At 39.4% G+C, this 25,320-nt stretch overlaps 2 protein-coding genes across 2 annotated transcripts in view; one reads left to right on the forward strand and one right to left on the reverse strand.

Annotated features, from left to right (window-relative positions):
* rtkn2 (rhotekin 2) overlaps positions 1-25,320 on the forward strand; it is a 73,108-nt gene that overhangs the window by 24,392 nt on the left and 23,396 nt on the right. The window lies entirely within an intron of this gene.
* arid5b (AT-rich interaction domain 5B) overlaps positions 1-25,320 on the reverse strand; it is a 74,533-nt gene that overhangs the window by 9,309 nt on the left and 39,904 nt on the right. Inside the window, exons 5-8 of the mRNA XM_006783627.3 lie at positions 11,840-12,003; positions 9,835-10,108; positions 5,188-5,240; positions 4,049-4,146 (exon numbers count right to left, since the gene is read on the reverse strand). Of these exons, the coding sequence (XP_006783690.2) occupies positions 4,049-4,146; positions 5,188-5,240; positions 9,835-10,108; positions 11,840-12,003 (589 nt within the window). The remainder of the gene's footprint in view (positions 1-4,048; positions 4,147-5,187; positions 5,241-9,834; positions 10,109-11,839; positions 12,004-25,320) is intronic.

Raw genomic sequence — 25,320 nt, forward strand, 5'->3', positions numbered from 1 at the left:
AGCACTTATTAATTTCAGTAGACTTGAATAGATTCTCATACAGTCGATTGCCTGTCACACATCAGTGCCATAATTTGTGATTTCTCACTGCCACTGGGGGAAAAAAAACCCTCAGACCTTTTGATTAAATTCGACACATAAAGAAATGATCCGATATTGTGATTTGTTAGATGGCTGCAAAAAAGAAAGAAGAAGAGATTTTTATCACTGAATGCTCAATAAAGCATTTGTCTTGGGGAAACCATCTCACTCTCAGATGTTAAAATAGCTGCCTGCTATTTTAGTGTAAAGAACATGCAGCTCTTTGGCTGCCTTCCCACTCTAGCTCAAGTCCACATTCTGTGGAAGTGTCATGGATATACAAAGACTTTGGCCATCCTTCTGATACAGACAACATGTTGAGACATTATTATAGTCTTAAGGAATGCTGAGAGTAAATACTATGTTATCATATTGCAACTGTCCTATCTCTCTCCTGTTTTTTTTACTTTCTTTCTTTTTTTTTTAAAAACTAAAACAGTCAACCATTTTTACTTTATTAAATTCTATCAATGTCTCATCCTGCTTCTTACAAGGTGATACTCTTTCCACACCACTTCTTACTGCAATCTAATGATACCCCCTGCTGCAGGACAACAGACCAACTTAAATCTGTGTTTCAGTGTAAAAAGATAATGCGCTACATCTGATGTATTGCAACACAGCAAGGACAATGCGGAGCGAGACGCTGACGAGTTCAGAATAAAATTTACAAAACAATCCTGTCTCTTTCTCTCTTGCCCAAATTTGAAACCCGTGGTATTATACGGTAATTCTCAGAGCAAGGACTGACTCAAGGTTTCCTAATAATGTATTTTTATATCTGGAAAGCAGCTTTAGTGAATGCAAAAGAACATCGATACCAGGAGGAATGAATAAAGGCTGAATCAATAAAACATCTAGTCGACTAAAATTGGAACAGTCGTGCATCTGTCTTAAAAGAAACACATATCTGCATGATCTGAGCCAGAGAATATTTCACAGGCTCCGTGTACAGTACATCTGGCAAACATCCATTACTTTATAGACAAAATGATTTAATCCAAAAAAAACCCCCTCATCTGCGTTTTCTGCTATTACCCAAAACCTCAGAGTTTTTAAATAGCAAATTATTCTAAATTGCTTCGCTGTTGCCATGGATACCCCCCACCTCCCCCTCCAAACCACCCACCCCCCTCCCCCCCACACCAATACCAACCCCGTGGTGCAATTACATTAGAGTGCCAAGGCATGGTGAGGTATTAAAAATCCGTAACAGGCAGAAATGAACAGAGATGGTGGAATGTGATGTTTCTGTTACAAGAGATCACGTAGGAAACCTGGAAGATTAAATATGTAGGAGCTGTTAAAAGGCGCTGACCTGTATAATGAAAGAAACAGCATGAAGTGCAAGGCAGGGAGTGGAAGAGAGAGACACGGGGAGAGGGAGAGTGAAAGAGAGAGAGAGGAGGGAGAAAATGGCACAGCACAGAAGCAAAAGGCAGTCTATTTCAAGGTTATTGATGCCATCTTTTTCATGACCTCATTTTTAATTCAGAGCGCTGGGCCCTGACAGCTAATCTCGGGAAACGGTTTAAATAAATATCATTAAAGCTTCCCCGTAGCTGCAGCGGCAGACCTTGGCTTGGACATTTCTACATTGATTTTTCCCTGCGCACTAATGAAGGGCGCTCTGTGCCTAAACAACAGTAACTTTGAAAATGACAATTAGCTGAGGTTATCTCCTGTTCAATTCCAGCTATGTAACTCTATTTCTACCAGTGATTACCGCCCGCTCCTGGACAGCATAAATATAGTGATTATGCCCCTGGCTCCATCTTTCACAATAACATCTCCTAGGAAACCATTTCATATGATTTTACCATTAGGGCTGTAAAGGGATAATGTGTATAATTTAAAACGAGCACTGAATGCTTGTGGATATTCACAGTCTTTAACCCAAATAACACCAAGACAGCCAAGAATATCCACTTAATTGAAAGCAATTATGTCCTGAAATATTGTTTCCTTTTTTCCTACTAGCTGGAGACTTTTTATTTCCTGCTCTACTCTACTTTGGCCCACTGAGACAAATCAAAGTGATCCTTCTGAGAGATGAGGAAAACATAGGTGTTGTTCCAGTTTGTTCACTGTACATTCTTCCCTGTGAAATATATTTCTGTAGCACGTTGACTAATGATTAAAGGTGGAAACAAAGACGCCTCTGGGGAACAAACACATACTTCAGCGAGCCCACAAACAGCCTCATTCATCATGCAGAGAGAATGGCCGTGTTTGCTGAGTTAATACAATGAAGCTAATTGCCCTCCAAGCAGCCCAAACACCAAGGCTCAGCTAAAATTATTCCCCTGAATGGAAACTTGCTCAGCTTCAGCTGATATCTCTCTCTCTCTCTCTCTCTCTCACACACACACACACACACACACGCACACGCGCGCGCACACACAGTCACCCCCAACCCCTCCTTCTTACACCTTCTCTCTGTCAGACTGATATTCACTGCAGTGTGTGGATATTATTGCTTTGTATTGATTCAGCATTATTTTCTCTCAGCTGCTTCTCGGTGGCTGGAGAGGGAAAGGCCAGCGCAGCAGCAGTCACACCTCAGCGCTTCCCACAAATTCGTCCTACACCCCTATTTTATGCCTTACAGACAAATGAACAATATAGCGTTTTACTTCAAAGTAATTGCTGCACTCCACAAAATAAGGATGAAACACGTCTTGGATTCTGCGTTTTGCAACAACAACAAAAAAAAAGCAAAAACCTCTTTTTTCCCCAGTATCATATTTGAAGCCATGAATTGATAGTCACGTCTATTATTAGTAGAAATAAGAGCATCCAGTTTGCAGCAGGTTCTTATTTGAAGTTCGGAGAAACAACTGGGAATGCAGCATAAACACTGGAGGCACCCGCAGCTGAACATTTAGAGGCGCATTGTCAGCTTGTCAACAAATTCAACACCTAAAATAATATACTCTCACAAATATGGTGTTGCAAATTTCCTGGAAAAACTGCCCTGGCCGCCACTGCCTGTGCTCGTGAATTCGCTTACAGCATGCAATCTTGACACAATATGAAGGTGCCTGGCTCCCTCATATGGCACTGCTGGCATATTGCTGTATTACGGATAGGTGTGTGTGTGTATGTGCCTGAACTGTGCTGATGCATAAACCTGCAGCAGCCGGAGGGATGTGGAGAGGGTCACAGGCCCGGAGGAATGACCTGCTTCATGAGCGACTGGTTATCTCTTGCTGGGAAGATCGTATTTGGCATTTGTTTAACCTTGGGAAAGTGGCCGTGTGTGTATGTTTGCATGTGTGTGTGTGTGTTTGTGTGTGTTTGTGAGTGTGTGCTAGCAGCCCTGCATTAATAACCACACAGCTCCCTTAGGATCATATCCATATGCTTGCTTAGGTTTTGTAATACCATCTGAGTGATTATAATGTGGAGGTTGAAAATGCTGCAGTATCAGGCTGAACGATTAAATGAATATATTAAACTGGTGTTTTCATTTTATCCCGCAGCTTTCTGTGCTTGTAATGCATATATAGTGGAAAATGGAGAGACTGCATGCGTATTCATATAGGTCAGCTAATAATTAAAAACTTTGCTGTTATTTTGGACTCCTTAATCCTCTTTGGTTTGTTTGTAGAGCGGAATTGGAGCAGATTACAGCACAATTGGTTTCACTGTGCCACACAACTGATCAATTGAGGCAAGGAAAATAACCCAATCTCATGTCATAGGATAAGGAAGACATTTCTAAATACAATTACAGCTACATGCTAAAACAGTCAGCATCCCACTGTTGCTCTTCATGTGTACATTGACTTTCCGTAAATAAGATCAATATGTGTCCCGCTGTGTCCCGATGTTACAAATAAAGCATTGTGAAAGTACATTTGATGCAGCTGTGAAGGAATTTACCCACTTCAGGCGATGCAGACTGTTCACATGTGCATGCATAACAATGTGTCATATATAACTGCCCGACATAATAACTCACCTCTCGTAGTGTCTCCGTGTACATGTGGCGGCACTTGTGCTGCTGGGGTTGCCGCCCAATTCATCATATACATGTTTCCACTGTCTGCGGACTGTGATCTGGAGCGATGGGTGAGAATACAGAGTGATCAGACAAAAAGACAAAAGAAATAGAGACAAAAAAAAGAGATAAAAATAAGACGAAGAGAAAGAAAAACACCAAAAAATAATAAAAGACATAAGTGGTTGACATCATTTCAAGGTCTTGGGGAGCTGATGAGTCATCGTGTTCCAGTTATTGAATCCTCAACACTCAATTCTCTAACATAATAAGCTCTGTTAACATCATGCAGTCAGTTGTTCCTGCTACAAACCCTTATTCCACAACAGATGGGAATAACGGACGAGCTACAACACAAAACACAAAAGAATGACGGCTGCCACAGAGCCAACAAAGCCACAACATGAAACGTGAGATAATCAGCTGCAGATATGAGCGTTTTAAAAGGATATGAGCCTCAATTATATGAGCTGTATCCTGTTTACGGCCTAGTTTAGTTGTCTGTTTGGACGACACAGCTAGCATATTTAGAAACAGACATAAGCAATCGACTTGAAGACTTAATATCAAACATTGACTTCACTTTGAAAATACGTCGCACTTGAATAGTGAGTGAATAAAAGGCAGGTAAGGCTGCCAAGTTAAATGCCTCATACACCCTCATTTCTGACTCACTCTGGCTGTGTGTGAACTCGCATATAGTACTTGCTCACACGTGGGTATGTATGTGCATTTCTCCAAATGGGAAAAAATGAGTGATTTAACCAATTTCCTTTTGACCAGTTTAGAACAGAGGAACATGTGTTTTCCACTCCAAGGGGGTTTTGAAACAACAGCATCATTTCTGCTAAAAGTGGCTCTGAGCGAAACTTTCTTCTTGGGAAAACAGTGACTGAGCTCAAGGGGTAAAAGGAGGGCAGAGAAATAAAAGGCAGGGAGGAAAGAAGGAAGACAGGTTGGAGGACAGCATTAGTGGAAGAGACAATTTAGAAGAAGAAAAAAAAGAGCAAGTGTGGATTTTTGGAGGAGAAACAGAAAGAGGGTGGGGAGGGAACTTCATGGAAAAGCAGGACTATATTGCCACATGTGTGAATACTTACCAACTCATATCCTCCGAGTTTCTGAGCAGCTTGAAACATAGTCCAAAGGTTGACTGTGGGAGAGACAGAAGACAAACAAGGGAGTTAGGAACTCTGGGAAAGGACTTGAGCTGAAACACATGACGTCATGTGCAGTCATTACACAAGAGAGAAGGCGATGAATATCAAACTTATTTAAAAGCTGCCATAACAAAACAAGTGTTATGACTAAAAGGTATGTTTACACGCTGAAGTCATTTGTTTAGATTAAAAGTAGTACTGGGCGCTATAATTGTATTTATTACATAAATGGATTGTTAGTGCTGACAAATCAACATGTTTAAAAGCTGATGACATTTTATTTTAGGTAAAGTCTAAAAGCCTACAGAAAGCATCAGTACGGACAAATACATGTTTAGCGTTAAACCATATAATGCACATATAAATGAGCGAATGCACGGATTAAACAATAAACTAATGAGACACACTGAAGAGAGTAGTAATTACATATTCTTTGTCTGGAAAAGTGAAAACAGCTTTTCATCATAATTTCACACAAAACAATTCTGCACTTCAGCTAAAAGGATGCAAATGAATACTGAGCACTTATACAATCATGACTATGTGATAGAATACAGCATATGCTTTATCCTGACAAAGAGATGTGTTAACCCTCAGCTGCCGCCTGCAGGTATGAATGAAACACCATTAAAAGCATCAAACACTTGGCAATATGCTCAAACTTCTGTTTGAACTAATGCAAATTCATTTGCATTGATTTTCCCATGCAAATACCCCATGACAGCCCATATCAAAATACAAGTCTTGTGTAACATTTTCCTAAAAATAGCCGTGTAAGCTTTCAGAAAGGCTTCAAATGGCTGTCTGTCGTTGAAAGAAAATATTTCCCACAAACAAAGAACCACGAGTTCATTGGGAGACTTTTGTGCCAATGACATTTGTATTTGCTTTCTGTAACATCATTGTTTAACATTTTTATATGAAGGCCTATAAATAAGAAAAGGAGGCCTCGCCTGGGGAGAAATCCATCAAAATTCAATCTGTGCGTACACAAAGCCTTGCATTTGTCAAAATGACATTTTCCTATCTCCGCATTTGACAGCATTGATTTTTTCCTTCCCTCCTCTCTGTGACCGTTGTCAATGCACGGGTGGAATAACAAAGGGAGCTGGGTAGGTTTTTCTGTTTGAACTGAGCACGCTGGCGTATTGTGCTTTCTGACTGTAGAAACAGAAAGATTGTCTATTTAACTAGCTTGTTATGCATCGACTGTAATTATTACAATAGCACACGGGACTGGGAGGGAACAGGACACATAAAGGAAATGAGAGAACATGCCTTTTCTTAGATGTCTTGTCATTAGCAATTTCTTTTCTTAATTCCCCTCTATTTGGCAGGGGCAATTATCACTGAGATAAGGATGACAAAACAGGAACACAATGCAGCCTCAATGACACACCGATGGCATGGCAATTAGACAACAAGGCTGGAAGAAGGAGACAAATTGGAACTGATGTTCACAATCACATGCTGATGCCCGAGCACTGAAGCACACACAAAAAAATTTCACACAGAGGCACACACTCACACTTAACAGTTAATCTTGGCGATCAAGGGCATTCGCAACATACAGTGTAACTACTTCTACTCTGTTTTATTCCTCCTACATCCACTATCACAATCTCGAAATTATCTTTCTACAATCTCTGCTGCAGCCATGCAACTTAAATGGCAGCAGCTGTACAGCAAAGTCAACAAACAAAAAACCCCCAAAACAAAAATAGAAGGACGACAACTCACTGGAATAAACTGCAGCCACACTTGGTAGCTGTTTTCTGCAATTCAAATGCTAGTGCTCTCGTAGCTTTTAAAATGACTGAGCAATGCAAATTAGAAACAAAAAGAGCGCATACTACAGCTGGAACATTAAGTTTAGGGATAGCAATAATCAGTGGGTAGTTTCACAAACAATCATTTTAAAAACCAATCAATTCAAAAATTGTATTATTTGGGTACTCTGGCTTCCTCCCACAGGCCAAAAATATGCATATTAGGTTAACTGGTGATTCTAAATTGGCTGCATCAGCCCTGCGATAGACTGGTGTACACTGATGTTCACCCTATGACAGCTGGGATAGGTGTTTAAGAAAATGGACCGATGGATGAAATTATCTGGCTCCAACTCTTGAAATGTGAAGACTTTGTTTTTCTTTTCATTTTACTGAATACATCAGCAGGGAGAAAAAAACCCAGTTCATTGGATGTCACCTTGCACGCTGGGATTCTGTGACTTTTTCATAGTTTCACAAATGAATCACTGATTAGCTGTAAGTAGAACACTAAACAACATGTTGATCTCTAGATTAAACAGAGAAATTGTTCATTTCCACCTTCCAGCAAAGATAAGAATATCTTGAGCCTCTAAAACGTAAAGACATCTTGTGCTTATCTTGACAGAAAACTGAATATGAGGCCGGCTGGTCTCAGATGAGCACCTGAGCTCTAAGATGTTTAATTCATACAAACCTTGAAGTGAAACATGAATTCCGCATGAGCGTGAGGCAGGAAAACAAGTGGGTGCTGAGCTAAACCAGCAATATTAGCATTTCTCTGTTTAAAATAGATTATGAGTCATTCGAGGTAAAGGCAGACCGACTGAATTTCAGTGGTTAGCGGTCTTATCTCTCAGCCAGACTGTAAAGCTTCACTATTATGATGTTAAAGGTAAGGCTCCACGGCTAGAAGATGAGGTGGAATACGCAGAAATAGTCTTCGTTCAGGCTCAGATAGGGTTTTTTTTGGAGGTGAGTCAAATGGATATTTTAGTGATCCAGCCAACAAAGCATGGGTAAGTCTGGTAAATCAATCAACCATCTGTTGCTTTGGTAAACTCTGGAGAACTTCATAAAAGATTATTACTCAAATGCAACTGAAATAACATAATTTGGATTTCCATTTCAGGAAAGTGAGCTCTGATCTTTTAATGCATTTGTAGCAAGTTTAAAGAGAAGACTATGAAAACAGCGTCTGATTACATCTAAGGGTTTGTTGTATTAATTATGATGTGTTTTCCTTTTTTCCTCCTCTTTACATGTGCTGATGTGCGCTCGCTGCCAAGGACGAAGTTTAAACAGCATGATTTCACCATTTAATGAGGGCCTTGCTTATGATGTGTCTGGTTTTGAGATTCAAAGCATGTACTGTATGTAAAACAGTTGGCGCGTGGACCTCGACTTTATTCTGAGCTCAAACTGAGAAATGCCAGCTAAAAGTAAAGCGAGTTGGGTATGCAATTCTCCCTCCGACTCTCTACGTATTCCTCGCTCCCTCTTTATATCTCCCGCAACCACAATGACCTATTTAAGCAACAACATGTCGGCAGTCAAGATGACAGGACTGTCAAAATACCGCAGTGAGGTTAGCACAGTCGAGTCGACCACAGCTTACCTTCGTGTAATAGTTTAGAGTAATGAGTTTTACTACGCTATAAAATGTCACTGTTACATTCAAAAGGCATGTCTCCCCTCTCCCCGTCTCTCGTTAATTTGCTGGAGTTGTCGTGCTACATTCTGATCTGAATGGCTAAATTCTCCTTGGTTCCTCTGACATGAATGCAAATGTTATGTCCCTCCTTGAATAAAGACTGAGCATGAACTAAATCTGAAAACCACAGTTTGTGAAGAGAGCCCGCATTCTCATGCGTCTTGCCTCGACATCAAACACATAAAGCAAACACACTTTTTCACTTTCCAGAGACCACAGCGTGCCCTTTTTGATGCTTAGGTGCGCGTTTCTTCTTCTTCTTCTCTGTCCTGTTCACACCAAGTGCAAGCTAAGCATCCGACCTATATTAGAAATCTTTCATCTTGGGCCGACGTGTTTCCCATACATGTGATGTTCTTTTAACACTGGTAGAGGACGTTCTTGGCCTTCACAGGAAACCCCTTTGACAAGTGAGAGAAGATATTCTCTCTTTATATAAAAGCCAGGCAAAATGTGCTCTGACAGGAAGTCTCCTGAGTCTTTTACTAACTGCTAGATGGGATTTTTCTCAACATAGAATATTAATCCTTTAGTTTATTATTACTACACACTGAGTTAGTTTTTTAACATTTTGGCTGCAGTTTAAACATATGGGAGCACATGAAACTCTCACACACTAGATGAATAGGAGAAAGTCCACCATTGACTAAAAACCAGCTACTTGTTTCTCCTTTGATCACAACAGGGGCTCTGCATATATAACATGTGGTTAGAGATGCCGATTAGAGTCCATGCGAGGTTTTCCCCTGCCCGTTACACCGACATGTGTGACTTACAGAGTGCACTTTCACTCTGATACATATACTTGTGTTTCTTTTCTCCAAGCACACGATATTTTAGGGTTCAAATAATAATGTGCTTTCTTTTTTCTGTGCAGGGAAATTCTGAAGAGGTTTGGGGGCTTTTTTTTATTGCTTGTTCCTACAGGTGTCTTTTACTCCAATTTTTTTTTAATCTCCTCTCAGCCTCAGTCGATGTTACGACCTAAATTTTCAAAATAACTCCTGTAAAAATGTATCCACACAAATTTTTACTATCGATTCGAGCGCTGCATTGCTTCAACAACGGCAGTGTGGGAATAAGAGAAAAAGTTGCCCTACTCACTCTGTTTGAAGCCGAGGAAGGGGATCCTCTCTATGGGCGTGTCTCTTTCTTTCATGTACTTGTAGAGGTCTACTAAGAAAGCCTGCTCCTCCGCTCGGCTCTCCTCTGATGTATCCTCCTCTTTCTTGTCCTCTTTCTCGCTTCTCTCCTCCCTCTCCTTTTCCTTTCCTCTGTCCTTCTCCTCGGATAAAGATTTCTTACTGAGGCCAATGGCCTTTTGTTTGGCCGGTGCGGTTATTTTTCCGTTGGGTACCGTTTTACAGTTGGGTTTGACCTGCAAAGAGAGAGCATACAGACTCAGCGGATGTATTCAGCGGAAAATTAAACCCTTAACAGAGTGTTATTCAAATGATGTCAGACAGTTTGTATGACTTTTGTTAGGGTTTAAGCACAAGTAAATATTCCTAATGGCCACAGAGGAAAACTCCCATTGATTATCAATGAAGCAGCTCCTCTGGTCATAACAGATTAGGCACAGATAGGTTTGACTCCAGCTTTGAGAAAGAATTGCTTATATTGATTTAACTGTCCAAGGTCATAGGAATAACTGTGGAAGAGCTTTTACCAAAGATATTTCCCTCACAGGAATATTACGACTAATGTCAGACAATAAACGAGGACAGAGGTACAAAATCAAAATATCAATAGAAAGTGATACCACTAAACCGATTTTTTAAATAAAGAAAACATGACAAAGACCTAGTAATGGGGCTTGATGATTATTTCTTGTTTCCAGTTTCCTCCATCATCTAACATGATTTCAGAATGAGTTGAGTGCTTCTCATTGGTGGAAACTGTTCTTAGATTAAAATAGGAAATAACCCGTTAATAACCCAATTTTAGATTACACTGTACCTGGTAAGAGGCTATTATGAGAAAAGTGACACAGACAAAAAAGTACCTCTCAACAAAAGATCCTATCATAATATCTATCAGTGATAAACTAATCAGGTGAAATCACATTAGATTTAGGAAGAAGTCAATTATAGAAGTATAATCAGCAAATGCTGTCATAATAAAAATAATAATTTTTAAACAGTCTTCATTCCCCAGTCGTCCTTGCTTCATTTGTGTTGATTTGTGACATCCCTTTTTGTAGCACGTGGCCTTCGCAATCGTGTTGCTTTTTACACGTCCCGAATAGACTACACTGTTGCTGTGTTGGTCATTGTGTAGGAAAGTAAAGTTTATTCTGTAACTTAAGATTCAAGGACAACGTGGAAAGCAGCTGGTTGGCAACAAAAGCTGTGATCTTAACATAAAGCTAGTGGACTTTAAAGTTACTATTTGTTGTATAATATCCTTATAATATGTCTTTTACAAATATTTATGTAAGTGTAACCTTGTAGACTAACTTACATGGCTATATGTTCTAAGGAAATGAAATATATGGTGTATGTATACCGTACAGGCAATGCGTGTAATAGACCTGCTGACTGGAGGATACCATGCCAGTGTCAATTTTTTGCTTTGCCTTGGCATGAAAAAAGTGCTTTTTCTCCAATAAACTGCAGAAATCTGAAGTGGCAGAGCAGTTCCTCTCAGAGCACCGAGTCCGCTCAGAGTCATGTGAAGGACGCTCTGCAGGCAACAGCAAACAGCTTCCCCACAACTTTAACTAAAACTGATAAATTATTGTCTTACTAAGCCTAACCATAACAGTGTGCAAGACTGCTTCCTCCAAGCCAATTTGAAGAATCCAGGGATCAAACCCTGAACCCTGTAATTATAGGACAACATAACTCAGAATCTGAGCCAAAGCTGCCAAAACAGTTCTAGTCTGTGTTTTTATTTATTTTTTAATCTATAGGGTTATCTCTGGAGCATTCACGCATACATGTACAGTGACACTGATGAAGCATCCTCTAGTGGACGGCTGTTACCGTGATATCGCAGCTGTTTTTATGGCAACACTTCTCCGTTTTATTTTAAGAAATATTTGCTTTTAGCCCATGTCCCAGTTGTAACATGTAAATACTCCCTGAGGGAATGTAACTTATCTTACCTTGGTTGTAATTTTGCCCTCTGGACTAGAGGGTTCCTGTGCTGTCACTGCTGTCGAACCCTGGTTTGACCCTGATGACCCCTGACCCTGAGCCTGACTCTGGGAGTCTCTCCTCTGAGAGAAGGACAGCTTCTTCTTCCGAGGTCGCCCCTTCAGGTTGGGAGCTGAAGGAAAGGGAACAATGACAATTAGATTTATCCATTTAGATGGAAATTTGCTTTTTAAAATCACTGAATACTTTCAGCTCTTTGTTGCCAACATCTAATTCTTTCATAATAATATACTTTGTTTTACAAGAAGAATAAAAAAAAAGACTTAAAAAGAAAACGCCTTTTAAACCCAAATATGTATTTCTTGCCTGGGAACTTAGAGGGAGGCTATGACAGGAACATTTACAATCAGGGGAAAGGAATTTCACAGGCCTGCTAGCCTGTAGCTAATTATTTTTAAACTGGATTAGTGCAACATTGTGCTGAATGGGGTTGCAGCCTGCCAAATTGCTCCAATGTGCTAGTAAACACGATCCTCAAGTTCACTGCCAGCCTAAAAGAGAAACTCCATTTTAAATTCAGACAGATGTATTTTTAAGATTACAGATGAGGGCGTCATAACAGTCAGGCAGTTAGAATAATAATGAAAATGACAGATGCTGGTTAACCGAGAAACCCACAAAAGGGAAGAAATTTTAAACAGTCAGTTTGTGCTAAGAGAAATATTTCACACAGATGCTAGACAAACATAGCTTGTATTTTTTTTCTAACCGCAACATATATAACATAAAAATGCTTTGTCTTGCCCCCCCGATTCTAAGCAACATAAATAATTACACTGTACTACAGCACATCAGATGAACTGATAATCATGACTCTATTTTTGGTTTCCCTCTGGTTAGTCTTCTCATGTCTTAAAGCTCAACGCTGTTAATTAAAAACACATGAACCTGCATGATAGGAGCTCTTTGTTTGAAAGGCTGGCAGATATAATTGCTCAGTTCACATTACACACACAATAAAGTATCTAAGCCCTCCAAGTCCTTTGTACACCCACGTTTATGTCAACCCGCAATTGTAATGTAACTTTTTGGCAGAGTGACTTGCCTCCTCGCAGCAACACAAACAGAGATAAGCTCAAAGGAGAGGGAAAGAAAAACTTCAAATAATCTAAGTTCAGTCATGTATTTCTCAGCGTCGACATTCTTTCTTTCCATCTGCAATGACAATTAAATCACATCCAAGGTTGTTCTCTGCCAAAAGGACTCTGTGATTATTTTTGTCGGATCAAATTCCCATCAAGAGAATGTTACAATAACACCAGAGCTGAATAAAACTAAGAGGCAGTCATTAAAAGGGTAAAATGATCACGACTCAGCAACCCATCACTTCATGTTGTTATTTTCACAACCGCTACGCTGCGGAGAAACAGCACAGGGAAAATTCCAAGGACATTTGTTGTGCATTTGTCATCTCTTTGGCACTAAAAAAACAAGTTTTCAACGCTGTAATCTTTACTTAGAAAGCGCTGGGTGTGTTCCTCCCTCCACTGTTTATCCACTTTGGTGCTTATCCGGCTCCTTTTATTCGGCCAATTACTCATTAATACTGAAAGATAACACATCTTATTGTATTTACTTATGTTTAATTTTGAAGGGACATAGACATAAGCCATAAAATATCACATTATGTTTCGTCTCAGCCAAATTGTGATGCTTAGGCTTTATGTAAGCAACACAAGCCATAAATATAAAGTAAAAAAGAAAATGAAAGCTTGAGATGACTAAGAAAACATATCTCATAGAGAACAAATATAAGAGGAGTTATTATGACTGCTTGCAGGTTTGAATCCAGATTTATCCTCCAACATGTGACATTAGATTTAAACAAACATCGCAGGTCCAAGTGAGGTCACACACTCAGTGCGGTTCTGTTTTTAGTCCAATCACTAACCTCGCTGACACCATACACTGAGTTACATAACCTGCCTGTCTGTTTACATTTTTCATCAAGTCAAATACTGCTGCGTAAGAAAAAGCTGCAATTACTGCAAAACGCTGCTGCAGAACACTCTGCAACAGGGCAGCGAGTGAATCTGAATTCAGTGACTTATTGACAGAGGCCAAACAGAACACATTTAAACCAGCCAGGCAGAAGCTGCCGATAGGGGTTAAATGGTGCATTCATGTACTTTTGTAAATATACAGAAACAAGCACACAAGGTCAAGTAAAGGCAATTTTTCTGTGCTGCAGAAGAAGCGCTGATCTGCTCTCCTCGTGGCAGTGTTGCGTAAGGGAGGAGTCATCAGCTTTAGAATAACACAAAGAAAATAAAACGTGGACTGACTCTGTGCAGATCGATTTTGTCGAATGGAAACACAGACATTTATAGTCTGTAGAAAAACAAAGCCAACATCACAAGACGATGATTCTACAGCACCCTGGGAGACGTGGTATTTTTAACACTCCGTGGGCATTAAGTGTTTTTGTCAATGTACTAGAAAAGAACAAGATCATTTAAGCACACTTGATACTTCCCCTCTGCAAGCCAAATATGGACCTTATAATCATACACCAAAAATGGATGCTGACCAAGCTTCCCCTTAAGTTAATAATTTCTTACTTTGTGGCTTTCTGCTTATTTGGGACACTGACATGACTTGGAGACATGCACTGAAGTGACCAGAGGACTCTTTCCTAGTCCTCCATAAAGCCCTAAGGCATACTGCTAACACATGCAGACACACACATACACCATCACCAGACACTGGTGTTATAGTAAAACAAAAAAATAGTGACTAAATTCATATATATGGATAAGGGTTATTCCCATCATAAGCCACGAACGTCACAATGACTTCAGCACAGAGAAGCACAGGATGAACACTTGATCTCAGGATGCAGCTGAATGCTTTTAACAGCTTTAAAACATTGCTTTGTCTAATAATTTCTACCCCCTCAGATTCAATTAGACACAGCCCTGGCACCTCTGTTTCATTGCTATTCAGCTGATGTCAATGATAATGAAAAACTCATTAGAGACAGCTCAGGAAGGGTTCTGACGGTTCTATGCATCAACAGAGGCGAGCCACAGGGAACCACAACAAAATGGACTGATTGATTGAGCGGCTGCTGTGAGTAGAGAGACATATCAAGCCAACTGGAGAATTCAAGTGATGGATGTCTCAGTTGATAAAGCTCACAAAGCTGACTGAAAAAGTGCAATATCTGCATGCTCACTTAATGAACAGGAGGGTGGCTTCACAGATCCTCTTTAAAGTAGTTGGACAAATGATCACGCTGATGGGCTGCATGGGCCAAATAATTGTGTTGTGCCTGTTTTTGTATTTGTTTGGCAAACTGAAATTAAAGGCTTAGAGGATAGAAAAACACTTTGATGTGCTTTACAGGATTAGTGGCCAACTCATCCTTTCATTTGGCACTTTGGAGTAACACTTATGACAGAAATAATCACTCACAACTACAGATGTGTGCAGCGGTTTCCTAATTTTAGCCACACCAGCAATATCGGTTAAAAGAATGGCAATTTTGGTCAGCTGAAAGATCAGTTCACCACTTTGGCACAGATGAAACAAGACAAAACAGCTAAACAGAGGAAATTTTTAAAGATGTTGTTAAAGGTTCACATGGATAACAATAATTTTGACTGAAAGTCCTCGACAACTGCAAAAAGTTTGGTACAGACTAGATTTTTAACTTGCTATTATCATAGTAAAAAATATTTACAATAAAGTTTGATTAGGCTAGAAAAGTACACAAAGGTGGCAGATAGCATCTAATCCCATAAATGAAGGTTATTCTTTAATGAGAATCTTGATTGTATTACCATAAATGTGCAGTCATACAGAAAGAGTGGGAGTTACTCACGCCTTTGTTTTCTAACACTAGTACATTCCCATGTTATTGTATTGTTTAGCCTGTGACATTATTCCATTGTTAGGTGGTTGCTAGGCAAGATGACGACATAATAGAGCCTGCATTATGAAAGTTTTTCTGGGAATAATTGAGATGTTACCGTCATGAAAAAAGAATGATAGACTGCTTTTCTGAGGTGTTACAGTTGCATAAAGCTTCAAATGGGTCATTTTAGCCCATTTGTAGGTAGTTGCTAGGCAACATGATGACATGATATTATCTGATATAGATAAGAACCTCCAGGGGCCGAAGATGTTCCTGTGTGCCAATTTTGGTTGCTCAACTCCTCATTGTACGCGAGGAAAACAAACAAACAGATTTCATGTATTATAGTAAGAAGATTATAACATGCATACTGACACAATGTCACCACTTCATTTTTTAAATATTAAAGCTACATTTCTCATGACACCCCTTGCATTTTTTCTCTGAAGCTATTTTCAAGTCAAAAGTTGAATCTACTGTTTTTCTTAATGACCAAAAACTCCTTATACAACATGTTGTTAGCACCACTGTAACTGCCTCGGGGAACTACACAGTGTGGTAGACTTACGTTAATTTACAATCATCCTTGTAATCTTATTATGCAAATATACAACGAGGATGCTATAAATGTTGATCATTCATTTTATTGACATTTACAAAGGTCAAGCTGAAATAAATCATTAGAAAAAATTGTTCAGAAATGCTACAAAGTTTCAAATGACAAACTAAACACTTATCTGTGGATTTTCTTGTTCAGTTCACTTTTAAGTGCTATAAATGTTTGATTTTTTGCTTCAGTATTAATCCTTTTAATTATTACAATGCAGGGATTTGTTAGAGGAGCATTCATGACCAACAGTCACCTATTGTTTCTTTTTATTTCAGTGTATTTTACACCCAGTTTCAGGTTAACTATGATAACCTTATTCAGCTCGATAAATAACATTTTTTTTCAACTGTAGACAAGTTAAATGATAATTTCCTTCCTGAAATGATGACTGTTCTGACTCATCACATTTGAAAGAGGAACATATGAGAGTTTTTATCCCCCAGACAAACTGCAATTGGGGAAGAATGCCCCATCTACGCTTTCATGAAACCAGACTCCCACTCATGCTTCTGCGCACATCCTTAATTCTACAGTTGAACTTCAACTACATCTAACTTCAGCTAATGGGGTTCAAGTTCAAACAAAGAGGAGAGTGAGGATGAGTGTGGTATTTCAAGAACAAGCACCAGAAGAACATGTTTTGACATATTTTGTTGTCTTACTTGGTTGCAAATTCACTAAAGGTCTGACACCCACTCAGCAATTATCAGAATAGTTCGCAGCCAAAGGTAACATTCATGTTGCAATACAAGGCCTTGCTTGTACAGTACAGTATGTCCCCCTGGATAGAACATGGCAAAATTTAATCTTGAAATTATAATTAACACCATTTATGGACAGAATTCTTGATAACCACTCAAGTCAGTTTAGCAGCGCAGAGATATTGACGAGTGGAGTTATGTTCCAGAGCTTACAATCAATGTGAATTCTCCAAAGAGAGATCCTCTAGGTCAATTAGTTCAATAAGTAACTCCCTGATGAGTTACATGCTGAAGGTTCAGTAAATGTAAGGTTTTTTTTTTTAACTAAACACACTGTAAAGTTGTGAGAGAGAGAAGAGATCTATCTGTGCAGGTGAGAAGCAGTCCTCCTCAGGGAAGGATTTGTAAATGAAACTAAACCTGTGAAAACGCCCACACTCAGACAAAGGAGGTCGCTCAGGTCTGCTATACAAGCTTACAGTGGCGCATCGGAAATTTACCGCAAGTTATACAACATAAAGCACCGGGAGAGACTCTTTGAGGACCGAGCAGCTGTATTTCCATGTATGCATAAAAAGATGCCACTGGAAAAAGGGGAAGTTTTTCAAACGGAAAACAGAAGCAGACTTAGAGAATTAAACAAAAAAAAAAATAGAATAAAACTAAATATGACTCATAAGGAACAATAATAGCAGCTGTCACAATGCAAACAAAATAACCAAAGGTTAAAAAAACCCTGACAAGTAATGAATAACACATGACAAATCATGATACAAAGTGCCCTCTGATACAACGCTTTAGACACAGACTTTAATCTGTAGAGCAGTGGAGCATTAAATGTGTGATCAGCGAAGTGATATTGCACTTTGGTGGAACATTTTAACTCCACTGGAGGCACAATGAAGTGACAAGGCAGGCTCCAAAGCAACAAACCAACAGTACCAGACTGATTCCTCAGCCAGCGATGACGGGCAACCATGTGTCTTCACTATATGTACGTCAAAGATCTCAGAGTTTGGAGGAATTTCAATTACTTGTTCTCAAGGACTGGATGTTTCTGACCACACTTTCATGGAAAAAGCACGTCTAGGCTAATGTTTCTTTCTCAGGCTCATCTCTGAGTCAATACCTTGTCTATTGCTCTTTTGGTATTTATGACACATATTGCCAGCAATTTTAATCAAAAGGTTCTCAAGGGGAATGCAATACACAACACCTAAGCACATTTGTACTACAACCTACCGCACAGGTCGCTGCTGCTTACCACAAATTAAAACAACAGTTATTTGCCTTTCAAGCTGGCAGTAAATCAGGAAGTGATAGATTTGTTTTTTACCGAATACCACTGGATATTTAAAAAACACACATTCTCCACCCACACTCACTGTTTTGGTTTAAAAGACTCGCTTAAATCTCTCTCAACAGTGCCCTTCATCAGAGCTGGCTTTAATTATACCCACACACTCCTATTAGAAAAAAAAGGAAATTCAGATTTCTATCTTTAATTCCTAATTGTGCCTGTTTTGCCCGTGTGTATGGACTGTAAGTGACTTTGCACTTGCAGTGTGCAGAGATTCAGAAAACACAAGCAGTCCTACCAGTTATCTTACACTATGACCATAATTTAAAAGTGATGGTATAATAGAGCGAAGCATCAACAAAGGGAAGAAAGGACTTTTACAAACATCCTTTGTTTTATGAGGCAACCAAGCAAACTAACCCAACACAGATTTCACAATATCATGACCGAAACCAATACAGCTCTCTTGATTTTCGTCATGTAAAGCAGCATTAGATGCCTCCTCCTCCTCGCGATTATGCCGCGACTGAAGCTGCCGTCACCTTTCGCATACTAACATCAGGCACTTTTGACATGCTCGTAATTCTCACTTTGTCACATCTGACAGCAGAGCTATTCCTCTGTTCCTGCGCTTGAGGCACGTTTCTGCTCAGAGTCATTTGAGACACATACACACACAGACAGACACACAAAACCTTTAATGAACAGCAATACTTCAAGCATCTCCATCGCTGCAATCATCAAAAATTACACAATGCGCCCACAGAGCGAGCGAGTGTGTGTGGGTGGACACAGTACACTGTTTTTATTAATCATCAAAACCTCCGTAGGTTGATAGATGATACAAGTGTTAATTAATTTCTCATAAATATACAGGGGAAGATTATCATTGATAAAGTGCAAAACATTTCACACAACACAATCCAAGAGTGCGGCATTTCATACTAGGTCAACCTCAGGGGGATTTCACATCAGTAACACTGAAATATTTTCATCACCGCTATTGCCTGTTTTTGACTATGAATGCATCTGCAGCATAAGAAGATATTTTAATACTGCTGTGCCTGAGAGCTATTCTGAATTTAATGAGGAGGAATTATTTGGCTTCTTCCTAGGTATGATAATAGTTACACGTTACTGTTATTACAAAAACACATCTTAGCTGTGCCAAGCCTTTAAAAACAACAACAACAAACTCACCTTCCAATTTAACAGAGGGAGAGGAGAGCGAAAGAGATAAAAAATCAGTAAACACAGCAAAGCCCAGCAGCAAGAGCAACAATTTCAAATTTTCACTGGTGCTGTGTTTGGTGAGAGTACCTGTATCAGGAACTTGTTCTGACTACTAACACGCAGAAAATCACTGTAATACAAGGCTATTAGAGCATGGCCCGAGTAAAAAGCAGGGATTAGGCCGACCTGTTTCTAAAAGAGGTCTAACAACAGTCCCCCTGAGGTACAACTGACTCATCCCCAGGTCCTCGACAGCGTCTTGTAAACAGCTCTTTCTTTCCAACAGCACCTTGATTGACTCTGCTCGAAGCGTTTTTTAAAGAGCAAGCTTGCCCAAATTACACACACAAAGAAGCTTAGCCCATTATTGGGTTTTTTTGATGTCTCTATTTTTGTCTGTGTAAATTTTTTTTAAACCTAATGCAGAGGAGGTGAAAAGAGGTTCACTTATCCTCTCCTTTCTATTAGGATAATAGAAAAATGATTTAAATTAACAACATTAAATTGGAGACAATGTCAATATTATTATCTATGTAAAATATTCACTCTCCGAGGGAAATATCCAACTCCTTAGCTTCTAAGTGCTCAGCTATGTTTGCCATTTAGTGGGAAATTAGTAGAATAAAGTGAGTGCAAAGACACAACTCATAGGGCTGGGTGGGTCATTCCTGGTAATCCTCTTCATATTTCACACAGCCAGTTGAATAAATGTTAACATGGAAATCTTTTTTTTTTATTGGCGAAGCAAGTCAAACACATGTGTACTGACCAAACACTGACAGTTGTTATTATATTAAACAGAGGCGGGGGTATATGAAATGTAAAAGGCTAGAAGGAACAAACAAAAACAGCCATTTCTTTCATTTCATTATCTTGTTCATATCTTTAGAATCTATACTTAAAGAAAAGAAACTAAAAGAGAAGTCAGGGACGAGTTTTAAACAGGTCCGGGCGGAAACGACGTAGGGAGGAGATGAATGGAGGCTTCTAAGAACCGAAGTTTTTTTTTTCTTTACACGTTATTGATAATGACAACTATTTACAGACCATAAAGTAATTAAGACAATTTACAATAAAAAAGGGCGTGTGGGTTGTTGAACCTGTCAGAATTGGGTGTACTGTATGCTATGACTTATTTTGCTGTTGTGAGTCAACATTAACGCAACAACCTAAGCCCCAAAACAAGTTTTCACTGGAACTTATCCCACAGTTGGTCTGCCAATTATCCCAAGGATACACAGCCATGGCTGGAAGAGTCCCAGTTCCGAGTATTTTTCATACTTTTCATTTTTCTGTGTTGTTATGGGCTGGGGAGCAACACACAGCTACCTGCATGGTTTGGTACCACTAGTGGTCAGAGAAAAATCAGACTTGCTCTCTCTAATGTGCGCTTAATGTTAGTGCGATTACGTTAATATATTCACAATGCAAAGATGGGAATCCGTGTGAGATTTTTACCAGACCTCCTCTTCGTTTCCAACAACTCTGACATCCCGTTCCAGTCTATTTCCCCAATCCTATCATTTCCTATACAAACACCGCATTATTTCGGCTACAGTCTGTTTTTATTTCCCTCAAAGACGATTCCCCTTAGCTGGCTGACTGACAGCTGTGTGTGTATGCATCATTATCTCCTTCACAGAGCCTGTCTGTTGCCATAGCCTGTGGCAGACCTCAATCACACAGTATTAGAAATGACTTCGGTTTCTGCAGAGTGCCCTGCTTTTGCCTGCTGCAGGTGAGCCACACATTATATGAGCCAGCCAGATATAAGTGAACTACAATATCTGTAACTACAAACGTGTTAAATCAGATACTTGTGTTTATCTGATTTAGCCTGCAGAACATGACAAGACATAATCAGATGCTGATAATGTTTCTGTTCCTGGAAGTAGAGGTTATGGAGGCCAATTAAATGGAAGAGAAAATTAGAAATAAAATGTTCTATGAAGCATCCTACACCTACCGAGAAGCAGCTCGGGTCAGCATGTTTCATCAAAAAGAAATAGTTGTCATCTTTTTGTCACATAAACTCATTTTTTTAAAATATTGTCTATGTAGGTGCAATTTACTAAAAGCTTAAAAGGAAGAGTGCAGTGTTTAATCTGAATTTAGCTGATGTTTTAAATGCTGGTCAGGTCTGCAGTGTTAGTCTGTGGTTTCAGCATACAGTCAGGTAATAAGATCCACAACAGAGGGCCTATGCTAATGCCTTTTTAGACAGTGCACAGTAGATAAATCATGTTTATAGATTGATATCCTCCTCTATGGCCTCTGTGAATATAACAAGATTGCCTCCAATTGCATCTAAATATGAGCTTTACGCATGCAAACACACTGCATAATAAAATACCGCGCACACAGATATGGAATAAAGAGTCTCGCTTGCCATTTCAAACTACAGCCCACCACACTGGCTATTATCTGGTGTTTATTTTCTAATATGTGACTATACTGTAAAATGCTCTTTCTTTCTGTTAATCCTGACAATTTGTCAAATTTAAATCCAGCAGCAGTGCGCAGAACACATCAATTCAAAGTTAAATTAATTTTGTCCCTCCCTCCTTCTGCTGCCTGTTTTTGACTTTCTCCCACTCTCCTGCTTCTCCTATCTGTTTCTCTTTCCTTTCTCTAATAAGTATGTGAGCGGTGGCAAATGTAATTACAAAGGGGTGGGGTTGGGAGGGGGTGCGTGTGTGTGTGTGTGGTGGTGGTGGGGGGCTGCTATGCATACACAACAAAACGCAACATTAAAAAGCTATTATCAGAAAAAAGAACATTTTGGCAGATATATGGCGGAGGGCAGATCTCGCCATATGTTTGCGGAGATGGGGACAACAAGTCAGGTAGTAATTATCAATCATCATCAGGAGAAACTGTCAAAAACGCTAGGCCGGGCACGCTCTGACTAGTGTTGCCATGGAGACAAGCCCACATCCCTCTAAGTGTGTGTTTACCAGGACATTAAAAATACTCTCCCATATTTTTATCTCACACTTATAAAATCATGTAAATCGTTCTCTTGGCTTGCATGAGGGCTCAATGTGTGTGTGTGTGTGTGTGTGTGTGTGTGCGTGTGTGTGTGTGTGTTAAAGATTTCCTGACAAGTCTCAGGAGATTTTTAGGGGATAAAACTGAGGAAAATTAATTCAGTTAAGGTTATGGGTTTTGGTGGTACACCAATTTCCCTGTCTTGTGTTTTGGCATTTTAGGGGTTACAATTAGCAGATGTAAATGGAATATTCTCACCATAGTAATGAAAAAAGAAAATGTGTGTATGTGTGTGTGTATTTGCCAGTAATGAGCTCATTTCTGCAACCATACTGTTGCTGTACACAGACTCTCTATTCAGACTGTCACTATTCATATTCCTCAGCCTAGGAGAGAGGACATTCTCCCAAACCGTCATGACTTTGTCAGTTTAAATTTTACATATTTCATTCTCTCTTTTGCATAGCCTACTTCAGTTCCCCCCCTTTACATGCACTGCATGCCTTTAAATCAAATGTCACTACTTGCTACACGGGCTATTCATTCCCACAACAGTGCAAGTGTGACTTTTCGCAGAATCACACATGAGGAATGTTTCTGGAGCATTTCCAAGCATTTCTATCGACAGTGGTTCCTTCAGATGACACTTTTCATGTGAACTCAATCCATTACCCTTTAGAAATCTGGATTTATTTTCACTTAAAGCCAGCTCTGAAAATTAAATACATAAGCAAGTAAACATAAAAGCAATTTAGGGGAAACTGGTGTAAGTGCAATGTGAATTTTCCTGCTTTATTATGGCAGTCATTTTGGAAAAAAAAGGAGTAGTGTTCTTAATTCATTATTTGTGCGCCGTTGTGCATGCTCCCCCTGGGGAGAAGCAACATTACTCTTTCATCAGATCAAATGAAGCGAAGCCGTGCCGTTCCAGGAAGAGCCAATTAAACAGTTCAAAGAAGTTTATTATTGCGATGGATTATGAAATCATTCTCATCGGATTCATTGGGGTGTGTGTTTCAACAGGGGTGTGAATGTGTGTACTTTAGCACTGCGCAAACTCATAAAGGCTGTCGACTCAAGCTTTCCATTTACAAAGTAAATAGGAAATTATGTTACAGTGTTACATGTTTTACAAGGGAAATCTCACAAACTTAATTTATAGTCAAAATAAGCCGTAATTACAGGAAGAAACTCTTTCCTTCTCATTTCTTCCTTTACTCTTTCCTTTTTCTCTTTCATTTTATCCACCTCATGTGATTGCCTCATGATGGCAGCGTCACCTGTTAAGTACTTATTAACAGTGGGTTTAATCTTAACCCAGCGCCCCTGACTGACACATATGCTGAGGAATGCAATGACCTCTGACCCCGGTGAACCAAATAATTTGATTTATCTCAGGACCCATATGCACAGCATAAATTTTATGCATGGTATATATTAAAAAAAAGAAGTGATACTGGCTCAAATCCAGCAAGGCACAATGTCTTTCTGGTCTCTCTGTGTTGATTTAAACTGTAATAAGTCATAACGCAGTTTTTCTGTCAGGACAAAAACACTACAGCACAATAAAAGCTGTAAATATCTGACAAGTGAACATGTCACCTCAGCTTTTTACTGTGCCAAAGTGTTGGCAAGAGCTCTTAATGGCCATTGTTCCAGGAGAGGAAATTAAAAAATAAATCCCTTTTTGCAAAGAAATGTTAAGAGGACGCAGAGGGACTGCCCCAAATACACACACCCCTGTTGTTCCAAGAGTGGCAAATGTAAAACAGAGTCAAAGTTACATAATGTGGAGGATTTGCTAAAAACGGGATAACGTTCAAACGCTTCCACATCATTGATACTGACAGACTGCAGCAACAACTCAGTAGGAGTGGAGCTCAAAAAAAAAAAAAAATACAGTATTTCAATTTGGCTTTTGGAGGGAGGGAGAGGGAGATAGACAGAGGGAGGGAAGGGGGGGAGGGAGGGAGAAAGAGAGGGAGAGATGAAAGGGAGCAGTGGATAAGCTTCAAGGCTTATCCTATTCATTACTGGAGGAAAAAAAAAATCGTAGCATCGACCTATAAATAAATGAATGCCAGGATAAACACGAAGCCCATACATCAATAAAACATATGTATTCTAATAGATCACGCTCTAGTTACACTTGATGGGATCGAGTCAGCCAATGAGCCCAATCATAGGGACTTTATCATTCTGCAAAGCTACGCAGCATTAGGCCGTGGTGATTATAAATAATCATCATTCTCATAACAAAATAGACCAATAGATACTTTCATCTTTATTCTCTTTTTCTTTTCCTTGTTTATACGCTACTGTGTTTAAGGCATTCAAATTAATTCTCAAATCTACAAACAAACAAACAAACAAAGAAAAGGAAAACAGGACAAGTTATCGCCTCTCTTTGTATTTTCTTTTTAGTAAATAGTTGCATATTCATAAGAAAGAAAATTAACACATTTGTAAACAAATGTCTAAAACTGCAGCCAGCACCGCCTCTGTTTAAGCACTCTCCTTTCCAAGAAACATCTGGGTCACTTTGAACAAAAAAAAGAAAAGAAAAAAAAATCTGGAAACATCAATCACATTCACCGCATAGTGTATAATCCTCACTTTGCTGCTGTCATGTATCAGCGGTGCAACAATGATTTTTGACGTCACTGAAAGTTACACAAGCCTTTTTTTAGGGAAACAGCCGGCAACAAGTCTCCACCTACACAGAGATATTGAAC

Source organism: Neolamprologus brichardi, chromosome 13 (assembly GCF_056152115.1).
Source record: "Neolamprologus brichardi isolate AB-2024 chromosome 13, ASM5615211v1, whole genome shotgun sequence".
In the NCBI taxonomy this organism is placed as follows: Eukaryota; Metazoa; Chordata; class Actinopteri; order Cichliformes; family Cichlidae; genus Neolamprologus; species Neolamprologus brichardi.